Here is a 19,934-nt window from a genome sequence, read left to right on the forward strand (position 1 = left end):
TAGGGTGAAGATGGAAAAGCGAGAGGGAAGAGGTGTTATGTGCTTTATTTCATAGTATCTCACTACTTACGAGTAGTACGCCTCAAAAACAGCCCTAGACTCAGTCTCCTGGCAGTGCCTGAGATGCAGGCTTGAAGGGTTTGATGCTCCCTCAAGCTGCTGAAGTTCTGCTGTCTCCGCTGATGAAATAAGACAACAAGGGCACAGGCAAGAGGTCACTCAACAACCCCACATTCCTAGCAACCAAGCAGTATGCAATCGCTCAGTTATCCTTGGACAGTCACAAAGTACAGCTAGAGGTAAGAAGGTCTGTTCCGCTTCAGCTATGCTCATCAACCCCATGACTTGGACGATACTCGGCCATCGTTTATGCCTTCTTCCTACTCATACTTTTCCTTCTCCACCTAGACTCTTCCCTCACCAACACACTCACTGCTATTAAAATCAATTTTGGGTCTTAATCTGAAAAATTTCTTTTCAGTCTGTCATCCCAAGTATGTTTTCTGATGAGATAATGGAAATTTCTTAGAGAGAACATTATTTCTCACATTGTCTATGGTAGTTCAGAGAAGCCTGTGTGAAGAATTGCTGCTTAGCTGATGTACAAATGTATAAAAAAACCCTCATCTTCCCCCTCAATGACCCAAAAATCCATAAAACAAAGACACCAAATAGAGGAGGATGGCATGGAGTAAGAATAGATAGGTGTGGGCTTTTCTAAGAAAAGGTAAGGGATTAAACAGCAACAAAACTGTCACCAGAGACAATTTGGACTTCATCATTTTGTGCTTCCAGTATGTGACTGGCTCTCCAAAACAGGGAAATTTAGGGAAGCATTTTTCTGTTTCAGAAAATTGAAATACATTATAAGTATTGGAGTAATCAGAATGTAAACTAATTTTTTAAAACTGAATATAGCTCCTAGTAAAATTACCCTGAATAAATAACATAAAGCTACACATAAACTGAAAGACTACACACAGCTTTAGGATACCATGTCACCAACTAGCATGGAACAGCACAACTGTATTCCAATATATCCAATCACAGGTATTTTCTGGAAGGGAACTCTGAAGGTCATCCAGTCCAAGGTCCAACTCAAAAATGGCACCAAGCCCAGCCCTAGACCAGTCAGACCCTCATTCTTTCCTTCTCTTCGGATAATTGCCTGTATGCTGTCTGAACATCAAAATGCATCCCTCTGTGCACCTCTTACAGCCTAAACCATGACAGCATCTGCTTGGGAGGAAAAAGGTGAGCTGGAGGCATACTTCCATCTAAATGTGTGAAATGCCTGATACTTAAGCGTTATAAGGAACTGCAGATCTGGGATCACACCCCTGTGGCTGCAGAGCACATCCTGTGTACACGATGTCCCTCTAGCACACAATGAAGCATACCAGTTCTAGATCCATTAGAGGTAAGTATAACTTAGTAATATGCCTAGTGTTAAGCTGATCCAGCTATGAATGGTCAAAATATGTTTTTGTGTTTTGAACTAAACTACCTACAGGTCTGCATGTGCTGCTTCTTTTAAATAAAGGCGCATGGAGTGAGACATCAGACCTATAATCTTAGCTACACAGCCAAAGAAGAAACAAGAGCGCGACCTGTTTGTCATTTCACATGTTTACCATCTGGGAACTACTGCTTTCTGAACCATCTTTACCACTACCTTTGAGTTCTGGACAAAGCCTCAAGTTGCACTCTTCCTCATTGCAAAAGTAATCCTAACTGTGTTCGTCATCTATCAGTTCCTTTGATTTATGTTCATATTATGCCACTGCCTATTTTTAATGCTCATCTTTTAGTATTTTACCTTGTGATCAGTATAGCTGCATCAACTGAAGACATGTCTTCTCCCCAGCTTGTTGACATTTCTAAGTGTATATCATTCTTCTTGCCAAATTCTTCATGTTGCCATTTACAAAAGCTTTCCAGCATTTTTTCCCCATGATGTCCAATATACATATCTGCCTGGAAATAAAAAAAACGAATTCATTGTATTAAAATTATGATTCTGTAAATAGAATTAAGAACATTTTTTTGACTGAGTTAGCAAAAAATATTCTCCTTTTCATGGGATAGTATATTCACAACAGAATGACTTGAACTTCAGGAGTAGAGACCATCTTTTTCTCATGTTAAAGATATGGATGAAGACAGTGTACTGAGAGGCGTACAGTGGATCTGTTAACCTGAACTCTTTTCTCATTCATTTGCTGTTTTTTCACTATCCATAGTGAAGAAAAGGTTAATGATGTGAAGATCCAGAATTTGAACATGAAACGAGACTTCTCCACCTGCTGAGAGGACACTGAAGTAAGAAATACTTTCTTATTCACTGGAAAAATATAATATTTTAAAATTAGAAACATGGATAAGGGAATCCCTTTTTCTTATGAACTAAGTAAAATATCAAAGGATCTCCAAAATATTTTCTTTAAAGAAAGAGAAATCAAGTTGACATTGTCCTGAAATATGATATACAAACCATAGGTTAATAGAAAGTCTCCATCAAGAGACTCATGCAGTCAGGGGAAGTCTCTGGTGACTGGAAAAAGGGAAACATCGCACCATTTTTAAAAAGGGTAGAAAGGAGGATCCTGGAAACTACCAACCTGTCAGCCTCTCCTCTCTGCCTGGGAAGATCATGGAACAGAGCCTTCTAGAAGCTATGCTAAGGCACATGGAGGACAGGGAGGTGATTTGAGACAGCCAGCATGGCTTCACCAGGGGCAAGTCCTGCCTGACCCACCTAGTGGCCTTCTGTGATGGAGTGACTATCAGTGGACAAGGGAAGAGCTACGGATATCATCTATCTGGACTTCCGCAAGGCCTTTGACACAGTCCCCCACAACATCCTTCTCTCTAAATTGAAGAGGTATGGATTTGATGGGTGGACTGTTTGGTGGATGAGGAATTGGATACATGGTCGCATCCAGGGGGTAGTGGTCAATGGCTCAATGCCCAGATGGAGATTGGTGACAACTGGTGTCCCTCAGGGGTCTGTATAGAGACCAGCACTGTTCAATATCTTCATTAATGACATCGACAGTGGCATCAAGTGCACCCTCAGCAAGTTTGCAGATGACACCAAGCTGAGTTGTGTGGCTGACATGCCTGAGGGACAAGATGCCACTCAGAGGAATGTCCACAGGCTCAAGAAGTGGGCCCATGAGCACCTCGTGAGGTTCAACAAAACCAAGTGGAACTTCCTGCACCTGAGTCGAGGCAACACCCAGTATCAATACAGGCTGGGGGATGAAGGGATGGAGAGCAGCTGTACCAAGAAGGACTTGGGGGTGTTGGCTGATGAGAAGCTCAACATGAGCCAGCAGTGTGCATTTGAAGCCCAGAAAGCCAACTGCATCCTGGGCTGCATCAAAAGAAGCGTGTCAAGGGAGGTGATTCTGCCCCTCTGCTCCACTCTCGTGAGATCACACCTGGAGTACCGTGTCCAGCTCTGGAGCCCTCAGCACAGGAAAGACATGGACCTGTTGGAGTGGGTCCAGAGGAGGGCCACAAAAATGATCAGAGGGCTGCAACACCTATCCTGTAAGGACAGGCTGAGAGAGTTGGTGTTGTTCAGCCTGGCGAAGAGCAGGCTCCAGGGAGACCTTATTGCAGCCTTCCAGTGCTTAAAGGGGGCCTACAGGAAAGATGGGGACAAACTTTTTTTGAGGCCTGTTGTGACAGGACAAGGGGTAATGGTAATGTCTTTAAACCAAAAGAGGGAAGATTGAGACTAGATACCAGGAAGAAATTTTTTACAATGTGGGTGGTGAAACACTGTGACTTTGATTGCCCAGAGAGGTAGCAGATGCTCCGTCTCTGGCAACATTGAAGGTCAGGCTGGAGGGGGCTCTGAGCAACCTCATCTAGTTAAAGACGTCCCTCCTCATTGCAGTGAAGGTTGGACTAGATGACCTTCAAAGGTCCCTTCCAATCCAAACTATTCTATTATTCTAGATCAGCTGACTCATCTTTCTTTAGAAAGAAAGAAAAACAGCATCTGAGATAATTCCTGAAAGATGCAATGAAAGAATAGTGCTATATCATAGTGCCTTTTCTCCATCAAGGGATTGTGTGACAAAGAACATAAATTCTCCTTCTACTGTCAACTGCGTTTAAAGGAGATTATTTTCGTATTGAGCTACAGGAATGCACAAGCAGATTTTCTTAAGAATTAGCTGATTTCCACACGGAAACTTTGTTTGACTTCCAACTGCAAGCACAGAAAAATCTTAATATGTGCAGCACATAAATTAGGAGACGCTTCATCTTTACTGGGGCTGCCCAGCAGTGAAAATACCTAAATAACGCACAAAAGTTAAGTGAGAATATTTGGCATCCATTAAAGTCGGTGAATATTGCAAGCCTTCGTGGAGCAGAAAGATAAGTAGCACCACCCTCTACAGGATAAGATGAAGATGATATATACTTACTGGAGTCTCATGGAGGAGGACAAGCTTAGTGACCCGAAGATTTACTTGTAGTCCAAGGCTCTTGTGCTGGAAAAGGTTAAAAACCTAAGATAAAAAACAATAAATAAAAACATGTGCTTGTATTGCACACAACACACTGTAGACTACAAATAACAGAACCTCAAAGAACCTCAAAAATTTCTTATATTCTACTGTAACTGCTTTAATTTGCCATAATTTGAACAGAACATTAAGCTAATGTATTGTGTTCATCTTCTGAATGGAAAACAGAGCTTAGGCAATATTCATTCTGGGAGCACAAAGAAGACCTTTTCCCCTCAGTGACCATGACCACTTTATAAACTGTAGCCTGTTTCTCCAAATACTTAGACATGCATATAATACTGTTCACACGAAAATTTCTATTCATTTAAATCCAGCATCATGGCCTAAGTAGTCTGAGCCAGGACGTGGCAATAACTCTTCCTACCATTCAGAACAGTTAGAAGTGTTTGTTTATTTTTCAGCTTACACTCCTTGTTTAGAACAATCTTTCCTTGTACATTATAGATGCTAGTTTTCACTGCTTTATGCACCAAATGAGTACACCGCATCTCCAGATAGAGCTAGGAGGGGATGTAGTTGTCTGAATGCACTACCCTTTGTTTTTTTTCAGCCACTAATGATCACACAGCCCTTCTCAGACAATGTCATCTCTTCGTAACAAGCACAGATGATGAGAAATCATCCAATACTCCATCCTTCCCATCAGCATCATGGGCTTCTAACGAAAACAAATCATCTTGTTCAGCTCTCACTTTCTGGTTCCCCTGAAGATATAGGACCAGACAGTACAGACAAGTCTGCAGTGCCACAGTTTTACGCTGCAAAATATACGGAGTACGTCTTGACAGCCTGCTGATGGTCACGTACTGACTGTCCCTTACAGGTGCTCAGTCAGAGTAATTAAAAGGACCAATGAAATGAGCCCGCGGTGCATGCATTGTTGACAAAACACCAAAATTAATTTTAAATTTCCTACCATGTTTAAGATGGTCAGAATAAATCTTCTGGCAGCATCTGTTCCATGATATGAAACCATAGCTGGATCTGCGACCACAACAGTTTCTATATTGTACTCCTGAGGTAACTTGTAAGAGTATCGCTTTCCTCTTCCACTTTCTGATACTTTTTGATTCTTGGTTTTTCTTTTATCTGTAACATAAAACATTGCTTGACGAACTCATCCTTCAAACCACCCCTACAGTGCTTTCAGGATTTGCTACCTGATTCAGGATTTGCTAACCAGAGTTATTATGGTATAACTCTGAGTACGTGGAATGTAATAGCTATGAACTTTAATACACGCTTACTTAGCACTGCCAACGCTAAGGCTCAGACTGAAGGCAGGTACTACATATAAATGTTAGTTCACACCAAGAAAACAGGAATCTTATCCATCTGCTCAAATAAAGTCAGTCAGATTCTTTGCATCCTTTCACCTAACACATTTATAAAAGAGTTTTTGCCTCCTAGTTTGGTTTGTGGGACAAAACTAAATTCATGTTAGGTTTGACAGAAAAATAGTCTTGTTGAGATTGCAGAATTGTTAACTGCTCGTCTTCATAAATCACGCAGAAAACATCTTGATGCAATTGTACCTTAGCATTAAAGACGGCAAATACAGATTTGCCCCAAATTCAGTATTAAGAAAATACGCAGAACAATTCACGGATTTGCAAAGATGAAAGAATATTTCAGATGAATGACAGAGAATGATACATAGGATATAGGTTTGTTGGAAACAAAAAAAAGTTTTACTAACATGACTTCAAAGTCAGTGCTGTGGTCATTTAAGCACCTAAATTAAAACAACAAAACCAAACCCTGGAAACACACTTCTAAACCTACACAAAGCTCCAAATTGAAAACATGTTACATTTATGGTAAACTAGAGGTTACTGCTCTTGTTAATTTTAAGTTTCCCCTCCAAAAACACAACAAATCCCCATTACTACTACAGTACATACGGAAAAAGAGAAGCAAATGACACAGAAACAGTTCAAGCCAGAGGTGGTCAGATATGCATACAGCAGTTAGCAATGATATTTGAAATAATTTAATTTAAAACAAAATATAAAATGAAACTCCCTGTTGTAATAGCCAAATTCTGTTAGATCCCCTTGAAAGGACATAAAACTTCTGGGACTGATCTCATTGAAGTCACTGAAATCAAGTGAAATTTTTTCCAGCTTCCACAATTGGGCTCTCTGTTTACAACAAAAGTGATGCTTGAGATGACAATTATAAACACATGTTCTGGAAACAATCAAATATTCAGAAATTTTGAGGAAATGTTTTGCAATTAATCTAATAGGAAAGTTCCTGCAGCTCATTTTATAACACGTGACTGCTCTCCAAAAAATAAGTCACTCTTCAGGAAAGTGCTAAAAATATGCCTTAAAAGTCAATGAACTCACAAATTAACTTTAACAGATAAGATACCACTGGAAGATAGATCTGTGATTTAATATAAATGTATGTGTAATATTGATTTAATGTAAATATAATGTAGATGTATACTTTTCAATGTGAAAAGTATAAAGCATCAATGCTTAAAATGGTTGTCTCTCTTTTTCTGTAGACATTTGTTAAAGATTATACATGTGATTTAGTCCATCCCACTACATTTGAGAAGTGCTTACTGATTCCTGTACAAGTGGTGACAATGTAAGACTTACTAACACTGATAAGCATACAAATTTCCTAAAAGAAAAAAAAAGTAGATATTCTCCAGAAATTAATATTGGGTGTTTGATTGCCTAGAAGTAGAAACAACTTGCACATTCATAAGCTATCTAACGATTTTCATTTCTCTCATTTTGACCCAAGACACTTGCTTAGCCTTATACATATAGCCAGCCTCTAGCTTTACTTGTGTTTGCTAACTGTGGATCTACAGCCTAGTTTATAAAACATTATGTGTGTTTTCATCACTCTTTTGAGAATAATTTTTAATGAAACTTCAGTGTCGGGATTTGTGCCAAAAACCCCCACACCCTATAAGCTGTACAACTATGACTTACCATACAAGCATCTAATGCTGCAAGAGTAGGCTATAGATCTAAGTTTAAATAGCAAACTCATTTGGGTTAAATAAGATCTCTCATGAGCCATCTGGTCACTCTGCCTTCCTCCTAGGAGCAGTGATTGATTCCAGTGCAGTTTCCAGCAACACAGTTTATTCATTGTTCACTTCTTTGTAAAAAACAGCAGCTAGTGGTTGAAAACTTTAAATTTAATATTAGCATGGCTGTTGAGAGAAGTCTGCTAACACACCTCTCTGAAAGTTTTAGCTAGCGGTGCATTTTTATTCAGAATTGACAGCAAGCAGCCCACATTAAAATACAGCACTGCACTAAACACTAAGGTCACCACAGTCCCATAAACTGTCGAAACCTCTGTCTTTCAGGATTGCAGTGGACCGCACAGCTCTGTAGACAAGCTGGCTGCAAGGGGCAGCGCCCATCATTTGCCAGGCTAACAAAGCAAGGGACAATCTGTTCTTGGCCAGCCAACCTTTCTCAAATTGCTGGCAGAATTCCCCATCGCATGAGATCTCATCTATCTGAAAATTTTAGCTCTTCCCTAAGACCTTTAAGTAAATTGAATTAGTAATTTTGGTACCAGTGGTATTCAAACAACTGCCATGATTACTGCCAGATAAGAGGCAAAACAGGCTTTAAGCAAAAACACTTGTTTCTTTACATACTCATAAATAAGTAAAAATTACAAAGAATTGCTCATTATTGAAGGTACAGTATGTAAGAGATTATAACTGCTATAAAAAAACATAACTACATCAATAATGCCTATGCTAACAAGAAAAAAGTCAGATTAACTGAAAAAAAGTTGGGATTAAAGATGCATAAATTCATTTTAAAAACTTAATTACATTGGCAAAATAAAAAATAAATGCTCCAGGAAGGTTCTGTGCAATAAGACTTCTATGTTTTGTGCAGCTACAGAAAATATGAGGATTCCACATCCGTTTATTACTTAAACTCAGTTCACTGAACGGAAAGCTAGAAATACTGCAGTACTCCAGCAAGTACATTTGACATTCAATAGGCAATTCAGAGAAAATAACAAGAAGTGTTAACAAAACAACAAAAATCCCCTCCAAAAAAACTGAATGAGATTAAAATCTAGCTGCTGTAAATTCAGGTTGCCTGGGCCAACATTAAGAACAGGCTATGACTACAGGACTCGTGAACACTTAAGCTCCTCAGGCACAAGAGCATTCCCTGAGTACATCCACATTGAGGCCCAGCGTACAGAGCAACCACCATCACTCCCCAGGCTTTCTTTACCCAGGGAAAAGAAAATGGGTACCCTAGCCACATGGAAGTTGCAGTATTCTGGCTGGGTAGGGAATATGTAGGAGCTTAGGAAGCCACGAGCTACACCTCCACTGTAGTTTGGATAGGGATTTAAATGTCTTAATGCAGAGTGACAACCTGTTTCCGACACAAGGAATGGAAACAAATAAATCAAGCACCCCACCAGCCTCCATCTACTGCAATCTCATAGATCTAGACCTATGACCAAGACTGTGTGTGCATTTTATTTCATGATTATTGCATGGGAACAGGCTGTAGAGCAAGAACCAAGATAGCTCTCCCAGCTGACTGCCCAGTCTACATCCCATAAAGTCAAACTTCTGCTTTTCATCCAGTGAAACTAGCAGGCTTTTCCTGCAATATGGCATCGCTCTAAGAGGAGAAGCACAATCTGCTTATAAATCAGAACAGTATATTCTTTATCACCAGAACTGAGAAGTACAAGAGGAGGCTTCCAGTCCCTCAGAAGGGACTCAAAATTCAGATCTACTGTATCCTGGATAAGAGCTCTCGCTCACTAGTCTGTGTGAAAAGGGGAAGATTTTATTTTGTTTTTTTTTTTCCCCAAAGTGCCCCATACCTTTACCATGACTTAGGTTCACTGTACAAACAGCTTCAGCCTGGAACAAGTGCTTCAGATCAGGCAGAAGGAAAAGAGCTTAGCTTTCCAACGTGGCCCTTTGCTCTAATAGCAACTGCTTCCCTCACACTTCATCTGTAATGCACTTGTGAACTGGTTGTTTTGAAAGGATTCACGGACCATGTGCTAAAGAAAGGTGTGGATTGTGAGGTCTGTTTACGTGCAACTGCCTCACAATGTGTAAATAAATCACACGCACATTCAACAAAAGGATATACATGCACACTCTCAAAAATCTGCTTCTGTTGGTACAATTCGCTCCCTCCCCTAATTAGTAAGAAAAATCCACCCCATTCACAAAAACGAGTTCTTTGTTCTCTCCAAACAAGTTTGGCTGTGTAGGATCTTTCAATCCAGCCCACAACAGTAACGGACAACAAACAATACCTTCTTTGATTGCCTCTGTGAGTTCTGCATGAAAAGCTATTATTTCCAATAGCGATCCTTCAACACCTCCAGCACAAACATTCATTCCTTCTAATAATTACAATTCGTCACTGGCAATACACGTTTGCTTGATAGGTAGCCAGTCTTTGAGATCAATTTGGCTCAAAACCAGCAGGATAAATACCTGTCCCAGAGCACCTATTCTGACACACGTGTACTGTAGAAGCAAGACATCCTTTTGTAAGACAAATCCATACCGCTGAGAAGCTGCCATGCTGCTGAGATAATCGTTCTCTGTGTCACACAGCTACAGCTCTACCAAAGGCAGCTGTGCACCACCTCAGAGTATCAGACAGCCCCATATACTCATCTGCTTTTTTTACTGACCTTCTCAGTTTAGGATTTGACTTAAAATTCTCAAATATTGCTGGAAAGGTTTATTTTTGTTGCTTTAACCCACCTTTAAGGCTGTGCCCCTACCATGAATGTTTTGATGATATTAGCCAACTGCATGTCACACCAGCAAATTGTCCCTAGCATAGACAGAGCTTTTACGCATGTAACCTACTGCAACCCCTCTTACTAAAATAACTGTAGCAGCAGAGTGAGGGACTGGTCTTGCTGATACAACAACACCAGTTAGAAACTGCAGACATTTATACCCCCCTGGCAATAAGGTTATGCCAGCAGGTGCTAATCAGTTATGCACAGCTTGAGTTATTTTGAAATTTCAGTCTGGTAGTAGAGATAATGAAACTTATTTCAAGTAAATATTTGAATCTCTGTTGACAGACTATTTGCACCAAGTCAGAGCCTTGGGCATAAGATTATTAGAACAGAAAAAGCTAACTCTCCCATTTTAGAGCATAAGACAAAGTGAAAGGATGACTGGTAATGAACATGACACAAAATATTGTCCTTACAGAAGAGTTTGCATCGTTTTCATACACATCATGGTTTGCTATTTATCAGATGCCCCTCTCCCCTTTCCCAGTGCACACTTCACGCATACTTTTAATTTTCTTTTTCTCACTCCCAAATGCATGCAGGCACACATGCTCTAACTCACTTATATAAGGAAGAATAACCAGCTTTACTTTACTTTTGCTAATATAGAAAATTTCACTTTTACTTAAGCAGTGGCAATGTAATACAATGCCTACAAGAGAAATATAGAGCCTGCTGAAGGAAGTCACATGTCATTTACTTAGTCTCTCTTAATAACTACAAAAAGAGCCTTGCTTTGCTAATTCATCTTTGATTTCAACCTGTGGATGGATGCCTAATTACAGAAACAATGCTTGCAAAATGGAAAAAAAAACCCCAACCTATCATATTTATTCTGTAACCATATAAAACAGACAGTGCAATATAAATGCTGAGGGAAAACCACCAGCCACAGAAAAGTTTTGGCTGGAAGGGATTTCCAGAGGGCAGCTAGGCCAACCTCCTGCTCTAGTCAGGGCAAGCATCATAGAGAGATCAGCTCTCTCAGAGCTATCTCCATGTCTAGCTATGTTTTTTAAATGTCTGAGGGTGCGGACTCCACAGCCTTTCTACGAAAACTCTTCCAGTGCTAAGCATTCTTGCTGAGTTTTTTTTCCTTATGTCCAATTGAAATTTCCTTGAGTGCAAGTTGTCTTCCATCCTGTCATAGCATACCTCTAAGGAAAGTCTGGCTTAATCTTCTCTGTGCAGCCCCTTAGGCACTGGAATTCCGCAGCTGCATCCTTCCTTTACCTTTCTTTACCTGTTTGAAATAACCCAGTTTCTTCTGCCTCACTCCAAATGTCATATAATCCAGGTCCCTCGCCATGTCAGTGAACCTCTGCTATTTCCTTCCACTTTGTCAGTATCTCACTTATACTAGGTTAGGAAACATGAAAAAGCCTATAAATGTGCAGTCATTCCAGTTTATTTCCTGGTGAAAAAATAATTTCTCACAACAACAATAAAAACATCTCCAGCTTATCCTGAGGTCAAAAGACTGAGATGTCCTCTATTCTTTGAAGAATGATGAACCAGGAACACCAGAACATCATCTTTCACAAAAGGCATTTTTCCCCTTTCCATTGAACCTATTAAGTTATCACTATGTGCCAAATTTTTGTTGAAACCCTTCTACATCAACTTCTTCTACCCGCCATTGAGGAAGATGCATTAGGATTGTTTCATACAGTTCTTTAAGTGTCAGTCATAGAACAACAACACGCTTATAACCATTATTTCAATTCAGTGTCAGACCCATTTGGAAATTCAAGACTTGTTACTGTCCGAAACTGGGATGAACTGTGCTAATGTTTTAAAACAGAAAATTAAGCACTGCACGCAGTGAGTTATTAAGCAACTACGAAGACAGAGAGGGACAAGAAATAGGTTGTAATTATTAAGGTGAAGTAAAAAAATGACCTGAATATTCCTACTTTCAAATATAATTGGACATTAAGAGGCAGTGTGTATTCCTCAGTGGACATTTCCCTCTTTCAACAACTGGCAGCCTCAGCTTGACGCCTCAAAGTCCACCATAAATTACTGCTAGAATACTTGTAGAATAATGCTTTTGTTGGGGGTTGATTTAACTACTATCTAAACACCTTAAAAATATGTCTGCTACATTAGATCGTTTCAGTAAGATTTGTATATTACCTGTAACAACACCACAGTACTGATTCTGAGCAGCTGGCTTTTCAGTAATTTTCTCCTCTACGGACCTTTTTCGTCTGTACACCCTGTGTGCATGACCTGTCACAGCCAAAGTGCGATTGAGTGGCTCAATAAATATGAAGTCCTCATTAATCTGTATAAACCCCATCTGCAAAGGAAAACAAAAGGAACACATAAGATAAAAATTTAAGTAAGCATGAAGCTGTGCACAGTCCTGCAGAAGAAAAACCCCACAAAACTCCATTTAAGAAAACCCTTTTTTTTAGTAACCTTACCAGCAAAGTGACTACTTTTATGTTTTACAAGCCTTTCTACTGAAGTGAACTAGAATAAATTTCATTTATTTCAACTAAATCTGTGTGGGTGGGTGGCTACATGCCAGTAGCAGATGCACGGTAAAAGATCTGGAATGTTAAAAGTTTGCTCTGGGAGACCCACAGGGTCATTTAAATATGTACAGCATGTACAGAAAAGTCTATACACTAATTTTATTTCTCAGTGTATTGTAACATTTTTAGATAACCATATTTAATGAAATAACAGGAATAATTTAGGGCATAAGAACATATCCTGAACAGATGTGAAGCTGGAAAAGACATTTTTTTATGCTGCTTTTACACTTCTTCAAATTAAAAAAAAAAAAGGTATAAAAAAAGCGCAGCAATTCCTCCTTCATTGCCAGCAGCTAAAACAGAAAAACATTCTAATACAGCCATTTAGTTGGTTAGCTTACCCCCCACCCCAACATATTTAGAGATATGTTTTTGGTGATGGTTTCTGTCAGATTGGTGGTTGGACTAGATGATCTGAAAGGTCCCTTCCAACCTAGGCAATTCTAGGATTATATGATTCTATAAACATATCATAGAGTCATAGAACCATAGGGTTGGAAGGGACCTCTGGAGATATGTAAAAAGCTAACACACCACATGCATATCTAATATTACAAGAGTGCAGGCAAAGTTAAAAAAAACCCACACTATAAAATGTATTTATATATAAATACCATGCAAATCTAACTCGGCTCAAATTATTAAGCTGCCAACACACATAAGTTGCTATCAGGACTAAAGCTGGAGAAATCAAGGGTTTGTGGGGGTTTTTCCTCCTAGAAAATGACATCAGCAAGGCCAACAGTTAACTTTCTCATTCTCTAAACTTAAAAACCTATTAAACAGTTTTCCTGCAGAACGAAAACAATCTGGTACTTCCGGCTGAGAGAAGCAAAGAGCTCTTCTGTACGCTTCCATGTAGTATGACAGGAGAGAAACAGAAAAGAATTTTGTTTCTTCTAGAATTATGTAGATGCTATTATCACATTGGATATCCTGCCTGACATATGGATAAATCATCAAAAAGAAATTCCAATCCAAGCAAGAAAACAAAATTAAATTTTATAGGTCGGACAAAATACAATTTCCTTCAAACATAAGTGGGCATTACTTTAAAAAGAAAAAGAAAAACAACACAATCTCTACACGCAATTCCATAAAATAAATGTGAATACATGTATTTAATTTTTCAATCAGCTACACTAGCTGCAGAATGCTGAACAGATGTTGAAAGGTCATCATTAACATTGTACAGAAACATAAAAGTAGCTGGGTTTGTTTGGCTGCTCCGTTTCCTTTTTTGCACTTACATTTTAGGTCAGTTTATCTTCATCATGAACTTCTAAATGTTACACATCTAGAAGATTAGCTATTTAAGTATTACTAGGGACTATCCGTACACCTACCAGATACCAATTCCGTGTATCTTGAATAATGTTACTTTTACATAACAATTAACTTTTCTAACATAAACTATAAATGATATTAAATTAAATTTTATTTAAAAGCTTAGTTCTCAAATACTAGTAAAATGCATAAACTATTTTTCGTTTGATTTTTATGTCTAATGCTGAATTTCACTGAGGTATAGGTTATTATTTTTTTAAAATCATTATTTAGCCTATGAAAGATGCTGATAAACTCTGGATATAGAACAGGAATAGCAGCCCATCACGTGGTGCTGCAGGTTTCCCCTGTCCACCTACAAAAAACAAGGCCTTAGTCCACCTTGAACAAAGACTCAGTCATAGCACATTTGTCATATTTCTTCTGTCTTCATTCTCTTTGCTGCAAAATGAAACCAGGGCTTTAAGATGCTGTTCTTCATATAGCCAACTGGACATACTGAGAAACTGTGCTAGGACCACTGACAGCTTATGTTTTCTTTTAGCTTCTTCCATAAACTGAGGGTTAATCCACTGGTAGAGAACTCTGAAAATTGCCAGTCTCCTGAGTCAGGAGTCAAAGAGCTGAACACTGATGTAAAGTTTACTGACTAAAATTAACCTCAGCTATACATATTCAAATCTGTAATTTTCAGACAAAACAGGATAACCAAATAATCTTTGTGATAATTTTGATTGCTTTTGAAAGAAAGTGACTATTTCTCCATCTCTTTATCGATTTCACAGGTAGAAAGGGGAAGATGTAGCCACACCCATTGCAACCATGTCCTTACTTCTTCATAATCATTAGAAGTGGAGTTAAGAAGATCTTCTGCCATTAAACTATACACAGAAATCAGAGAAAATCAAAGCCATGCATTAAAGCACCACAGTTTCAATGTGCTTTCAGATATTGGATGACACGGCCAAATATAGGCTTCAGGCATTTCAAATGGCAAAATCTCCTTGTCATGGAAACGCACAGCAAAACAAGTATTTTAAAAAAAAGTAAAAAAATAATACGCATCTGGGGTAGAACTGTAAGTGAGTTCTGAGGAACTGATCCACCTCCCACCAGTTTCATCTGAAAAGCTACCATGGCTCACAGCTGCAATTGAAAAGGCTACCAGGATGGTGGGCTTATCTCATGCAAAGGTAACATAACATGCCATTCTTCCCCCTGCAGTCATGTATCCCTGCATTTTCAAGTTTCTTGCCTGAAATAAAACAAAACTTAAATGTAGCACACGTCCATCTCAGTAGAGCACAAGCCCAGGACAACCTCATTTGGCAAAAAAATCCTCGGACCTCCTAAGGATGAAATGGGTACTTGCTCTGCATTTTATTTAGTTTATGCAGTAGAGTGAGATCTTAAGTACGAGGCAAACTTTACCAAATGGGCATGTAAAGCATTACATGGGACTAAGTATGGACACTCTGAAATGGACTCACATCCACAACATGTATTTTAAAGTGGATGCTTGCCCTCATAAATCAGTGCTTTCCACAACATACATTCATATCATATCAAGACTTTTCACTTTCTTAAAAGAAACACAAAAAAGCCATGTTGAAACATCATCCCTGAATAAAAACTAACTTTTTGTCTTACCTAAAATAAAAATAGTTCACATGTGAAATATGCTAATAAACACAAAAAGTAGTCAGATAAGAATTCTTCTGAAATATAAAAGATGGGTTTTTTTCTTACATCCAATTGGAATTATCATAGATGAGGGACAAATAATGAAAAATACCTGAATATTCTGTGTAACTGCATCTGGTAAAAGACTTATAACAGAAACTGCTATGCCATCTTATTTCTAACATCTGCATTAGAACATTCATGCTACCTTTTTCTGCCCAACATTTCTTTCCCAAAAGGACAACAATTTCTTTTTTTCCTATTTGGAGCATATATAAGGATTTGACATTGCCATGTATCCTATGAAAACCTGAAGTCAGTCTACTGTTTCTAATAAAGTTGTATTACCATGAGAAGTTACACAAACACAAAAGAGAGTAAATTTGTGAAGACCACCTATGCATATAGCTACCAGATACTGGGTATAAGACAGAAAATGTCAAGACTGGCAAAGATTTCTTTTAACTCTTATATACCCTTCTTTGCATATCAATTCAAAGTTGTTATCATTTAAAGTTGAAACAATGCAGATTCTGAACATAATATTGTTTCTTGCAGAATTTATATGAATAAAACAGCAAAGAAATGTTAGAAAAATGAATATGGTTTCCTAAGAACCAGAATTGAGAAGTAATAAAAGAAGAAAATATATTCCTCCTGCTAACATTAGCACAAAAAAAATGGGATGACAGAAGAATATCCACAAGCATGTACTACAGTCAAAGATCAAGTCATTACCATTTTAATATCCCAAAGAAGAGATAGGGCTAAGATAATACTGTGTTGAAAAGGAGATTTTACATACCACAAGACAGTTGTGAAATAGGATTTTGCCAATATGTTGTGTTTTCGCTGAAAAGCAATAATAAATGAAGAAGACACAACACAGACTTCAAAGAAATGTCAGAACATTAAGGCTTTTTTTACTTTTTTAAACAAAGTAGTTTGCCAGCTCCAAGGGATGAGTCTCAGCGGTCTATAATTTATCATTAGTCGCTCATGTAGTAGCAGTTTCTAACCCTGTGGCTTGACATGTCAAAGCAAAATATTTCATTCACTAAACAATTCATCATTTTGGTGGGTTGACCTTGGTCAGCTGCCAGATGCCCACCCAGCCGCTCCCCCACTCCTCCTCCCCAACAGGACAGGGAGAGAAAACGAGATTAAAAAAAACCTCATGGGTCAAGATAAGGACAGGGAGATCACTTAGCTATAACCATCATGGGCAAATAAAACTTGACTTGCAGAAAGTTAAGTTAATTTATTGCCAATCAAAACAGATGTGGGTAATGACAACCAAAGACAAATGAAAACCACACCTTCCCCCTGCACCCTGGGCAGCACAGGTGGGGAACGGGGGGGTATGGTCAGGACATAACACTTTCTCTCTGTTGCTCCCTCATCCTCACACTTTATCTGTCCACTCTCTCCACAGGCTGCAGTCCTTCAGGATAAGCCTGCTCCAGCGTGGGCTCTCCAAGGCCTGCAGTATTCTTCAGGGCACGCACACCTGCTCTGGCCTGGTCCTCCCCATGGAGGATCACATGGAGGACCTGCAGTGGGGATATCTGCTCTGGCGCCTGGAGCACCACCTCCTCCTCCTCTACCATTGGCATTTGCAGGGATGTTTTCTCTCACTTTTTCTCCCCACTCCTTATACTGCTGAGCAGTGTTTCACCCTTTCATTTTCCCAGGGGCTTTGCCATCGTGGCTGAGGGGCTCAGCTGTGGCCTGCAGCGGGTCCACTGGGGCCAGCTGGAAGCAGCAGTGGCCAGCACAGGGCAGTCCCTGGTGTCATCCCACAGAGGCCATCCATACAGAGTTACATACCTGTCCCCCTCTTGCAGGTTATTACTACCAGCTGCATGCTTACAGGTGTACCTAATAATGGTGTGTTCCCCTAAACGAGCAGTAGATTCAAAATTTCCTAATTCTAACCTGAAGTGAATTCCCACCATGTCACACCTTTCCTGTTTTCTCACTATTCTTTTGTCTCTTCATCCTATTCCAGAGGCATCTTAAGCTAGATTTCAGTAATAAATGGACATAGACTTCTCATGTCATGATTCTTATTAAAATTTTCCCTGCATTCTACTCTCCACTGTCTCGTGAAGCAGATGCACAGAGCGTGAAAGGACAGGCTGTACGAAACTGTACTTCTCCACACTCCCACCATACTGTCCAAGGCACATAGCAATACTTGTCACAGGAAAAATGCATCCCTATCAGATGTAGAAAATGTACATCTATCACAACCATCAGCACCAAAATATTAAAGTCATCTGCAGTATAAAAATGAAAGGTTTTCTTCAATTCTTGTTGACTAATTCTTGTTTACTACTTCAATACTTACTAGTTTTGGAACACATTCTGGTAATCTTTGTACTATTTGCAAAATGTCCCAGAACTGAAGATTTATTCTGGACTAAAGAGGCAAAATCTTTAATTTGCATATCTGTGTCCCACTCTGAAGAAGGTTTTCCTCTATAATTTTAAAATTTCAGACTAAATTTAGTATCATGATTCTAACAATGCCATCAGGACCTGATTCCAGCCGAAACACAACAAAAATAAAAGTCTCCAGCTCTTACTAATGCATATAACAAGGCAAGTTCTAACAACTTTTCAAACTGCGTAAATAACAGGGTAAGAACTTCACATATTCTTGTTATTCAAACACACTACAGCTTTCCATCTTTAAGTACCTTCACTGCTGAAGACTGAAGAAACAATCCATAAGTGCCAGCAACTTCTGTCTTCAATTAACTGCATTTCTGGGTTTTGCACAGCGTACACATTGTATTTCTCCTAGAGGTTTTCTCTATCTACCTGCTCACTCCACTCTGCTGCATAGAGGTAGGAGAAGTCACAGCAGTGAGAGAGTCAGTATTATCTCTGTTGACTGGCTTTCAGCTGCTGACATAGCATTCAATCCAATCCTTTCTGGGATTTTTTTTTTAATGGTAGGACTGCACCCTAAGGAAAGACGCATACATGCACAACGCCATACCTTATAGTCCTGTTATACAGAGACTACTGAGTTAAGAGCATGAGTTCAGATGTTGTCCCCCACACTTAAGATCTGTACAAACAACTTTTCTGTGGCTTTTAAACTCTTCCAAACTCCTCCGCTTCCAGTCTGTTTTAAGATACACACTACCTGAATCTCTAGGAAAATCACGTTTTATCAAAACTAGCTGATGTTGCACGTGCAAAAAGAGTTCTTAATTTTTTTAGGTATGAATGAAGTAGAATAGTGAAGCATGCAAAATTGAGATGGGTTTGCATATTCTGACACATTTCAACAGGTGCGATTATTCACATAATCTTACTCAACTGAGCAAGAATCTCTCACGCTGACGGTGGAGAGTGAAGTGTAAGCTTGTCATGGAAAGGACACAAATCCAAAGGAATCTCATTTGTTGAAAAGAAAATGAAGGAGATCAATGGATAAAGGAACTATAGACATCAGGTCCAGCCAGAGGGTCTGTTGTTGTTACCCATCGAATTTCCACTTGCCTATTAATTCACTGCCAGCCAAACCCTAAGATGTTTGGCATTTCCTCCAGATTCCAAATTTCATGTTTCCTAGCCAGAAATACTTCCTTTTTTAGACCTAAGACTTCCTCTATAAACACATCATTAGAAATTAGTGCTGTATTAGGTACAAGCGCTGCTTAAATTGCCAATATGCTACTATTTGCTATGATTTTTAAACTGTCTTCACAGTGCAGGATAATATCTAAACAAAGTACAGCCTGCTTAAGAAATGACCACAAACAATCATTGACTACATCCACAATAAAAACATTTTAATAAGGCTGTGCGTGCAATAAATGATTTTGTAACACAAGTGTGAGATCTATCGTAACATGTTACCAGTTATTTCAGATGTTAGCTTTATTGAATGTAAGTACGTAAAATAGATTTTAGATTTGTGCTTTTACTGTTTGGAAACCACATCTGAAATATTTTCATTTCTCAAGAGATTTTTACAGTGAAGTCTTTCAACAAAAATATGTAAATTGCACCATTTTTTCAGAATCTTGAC

At 38.9% G+C, this 19,934-nt stretch overlaps 1 protein-coding gene across 2 annotated transcripts in view; it reads right to left on the reverse strand.

The window, feature by feature from the left end:
• Window positions 1-19,934, reverse strand: part of ADAMTS19 (ADAM metallopeptidase with thrombospondin type 1 motif 19) — a 147,178-nt gene that overhangs the window by 104,226 nt on the left and 23,018 nt on the right. The window contains exons 3-6 of one of the 2 annotated variants that reach the window (XM_054186933.1): window positions 12,504-12,669; window positions 5,470-5,642; window positions 4,449-4,532; window positions 1,820-1,977 (exon numbers count right to left, since the gene is read on the reverse strand). In XM_054186933.1, the coding sequence (XP_054042908.1) occupies window positions 1,820-1,977; window positions 4,449-4,532; window positions 5,470-5,642; window positions 12,504-12,669 (581 nt within the window). The remainder of the gene's footprint in view (window positions 1-1,819; window positions 1,978-4,448; window positions 4,533-5,469; window positions 5,643-12,503; window positions 12,670-19,934) is intronic. The other variant, XM_054186932.1, reaches the window with a different exon arrangement.

This window comes from Rissa tridactyla, chromosome Z, assembly GCF_028500815.1.
Source record: "Rissa tridactyla isolate bRisTri1 chromosome Z, bRisTri1.patW.cur.20221130, whole genome shotgun sequence".
NCBI lineage: Eukaryota > Metazoa > Chordata > Aves > Charadriiformes > Laridae > Rissa > Rissa tridactyla.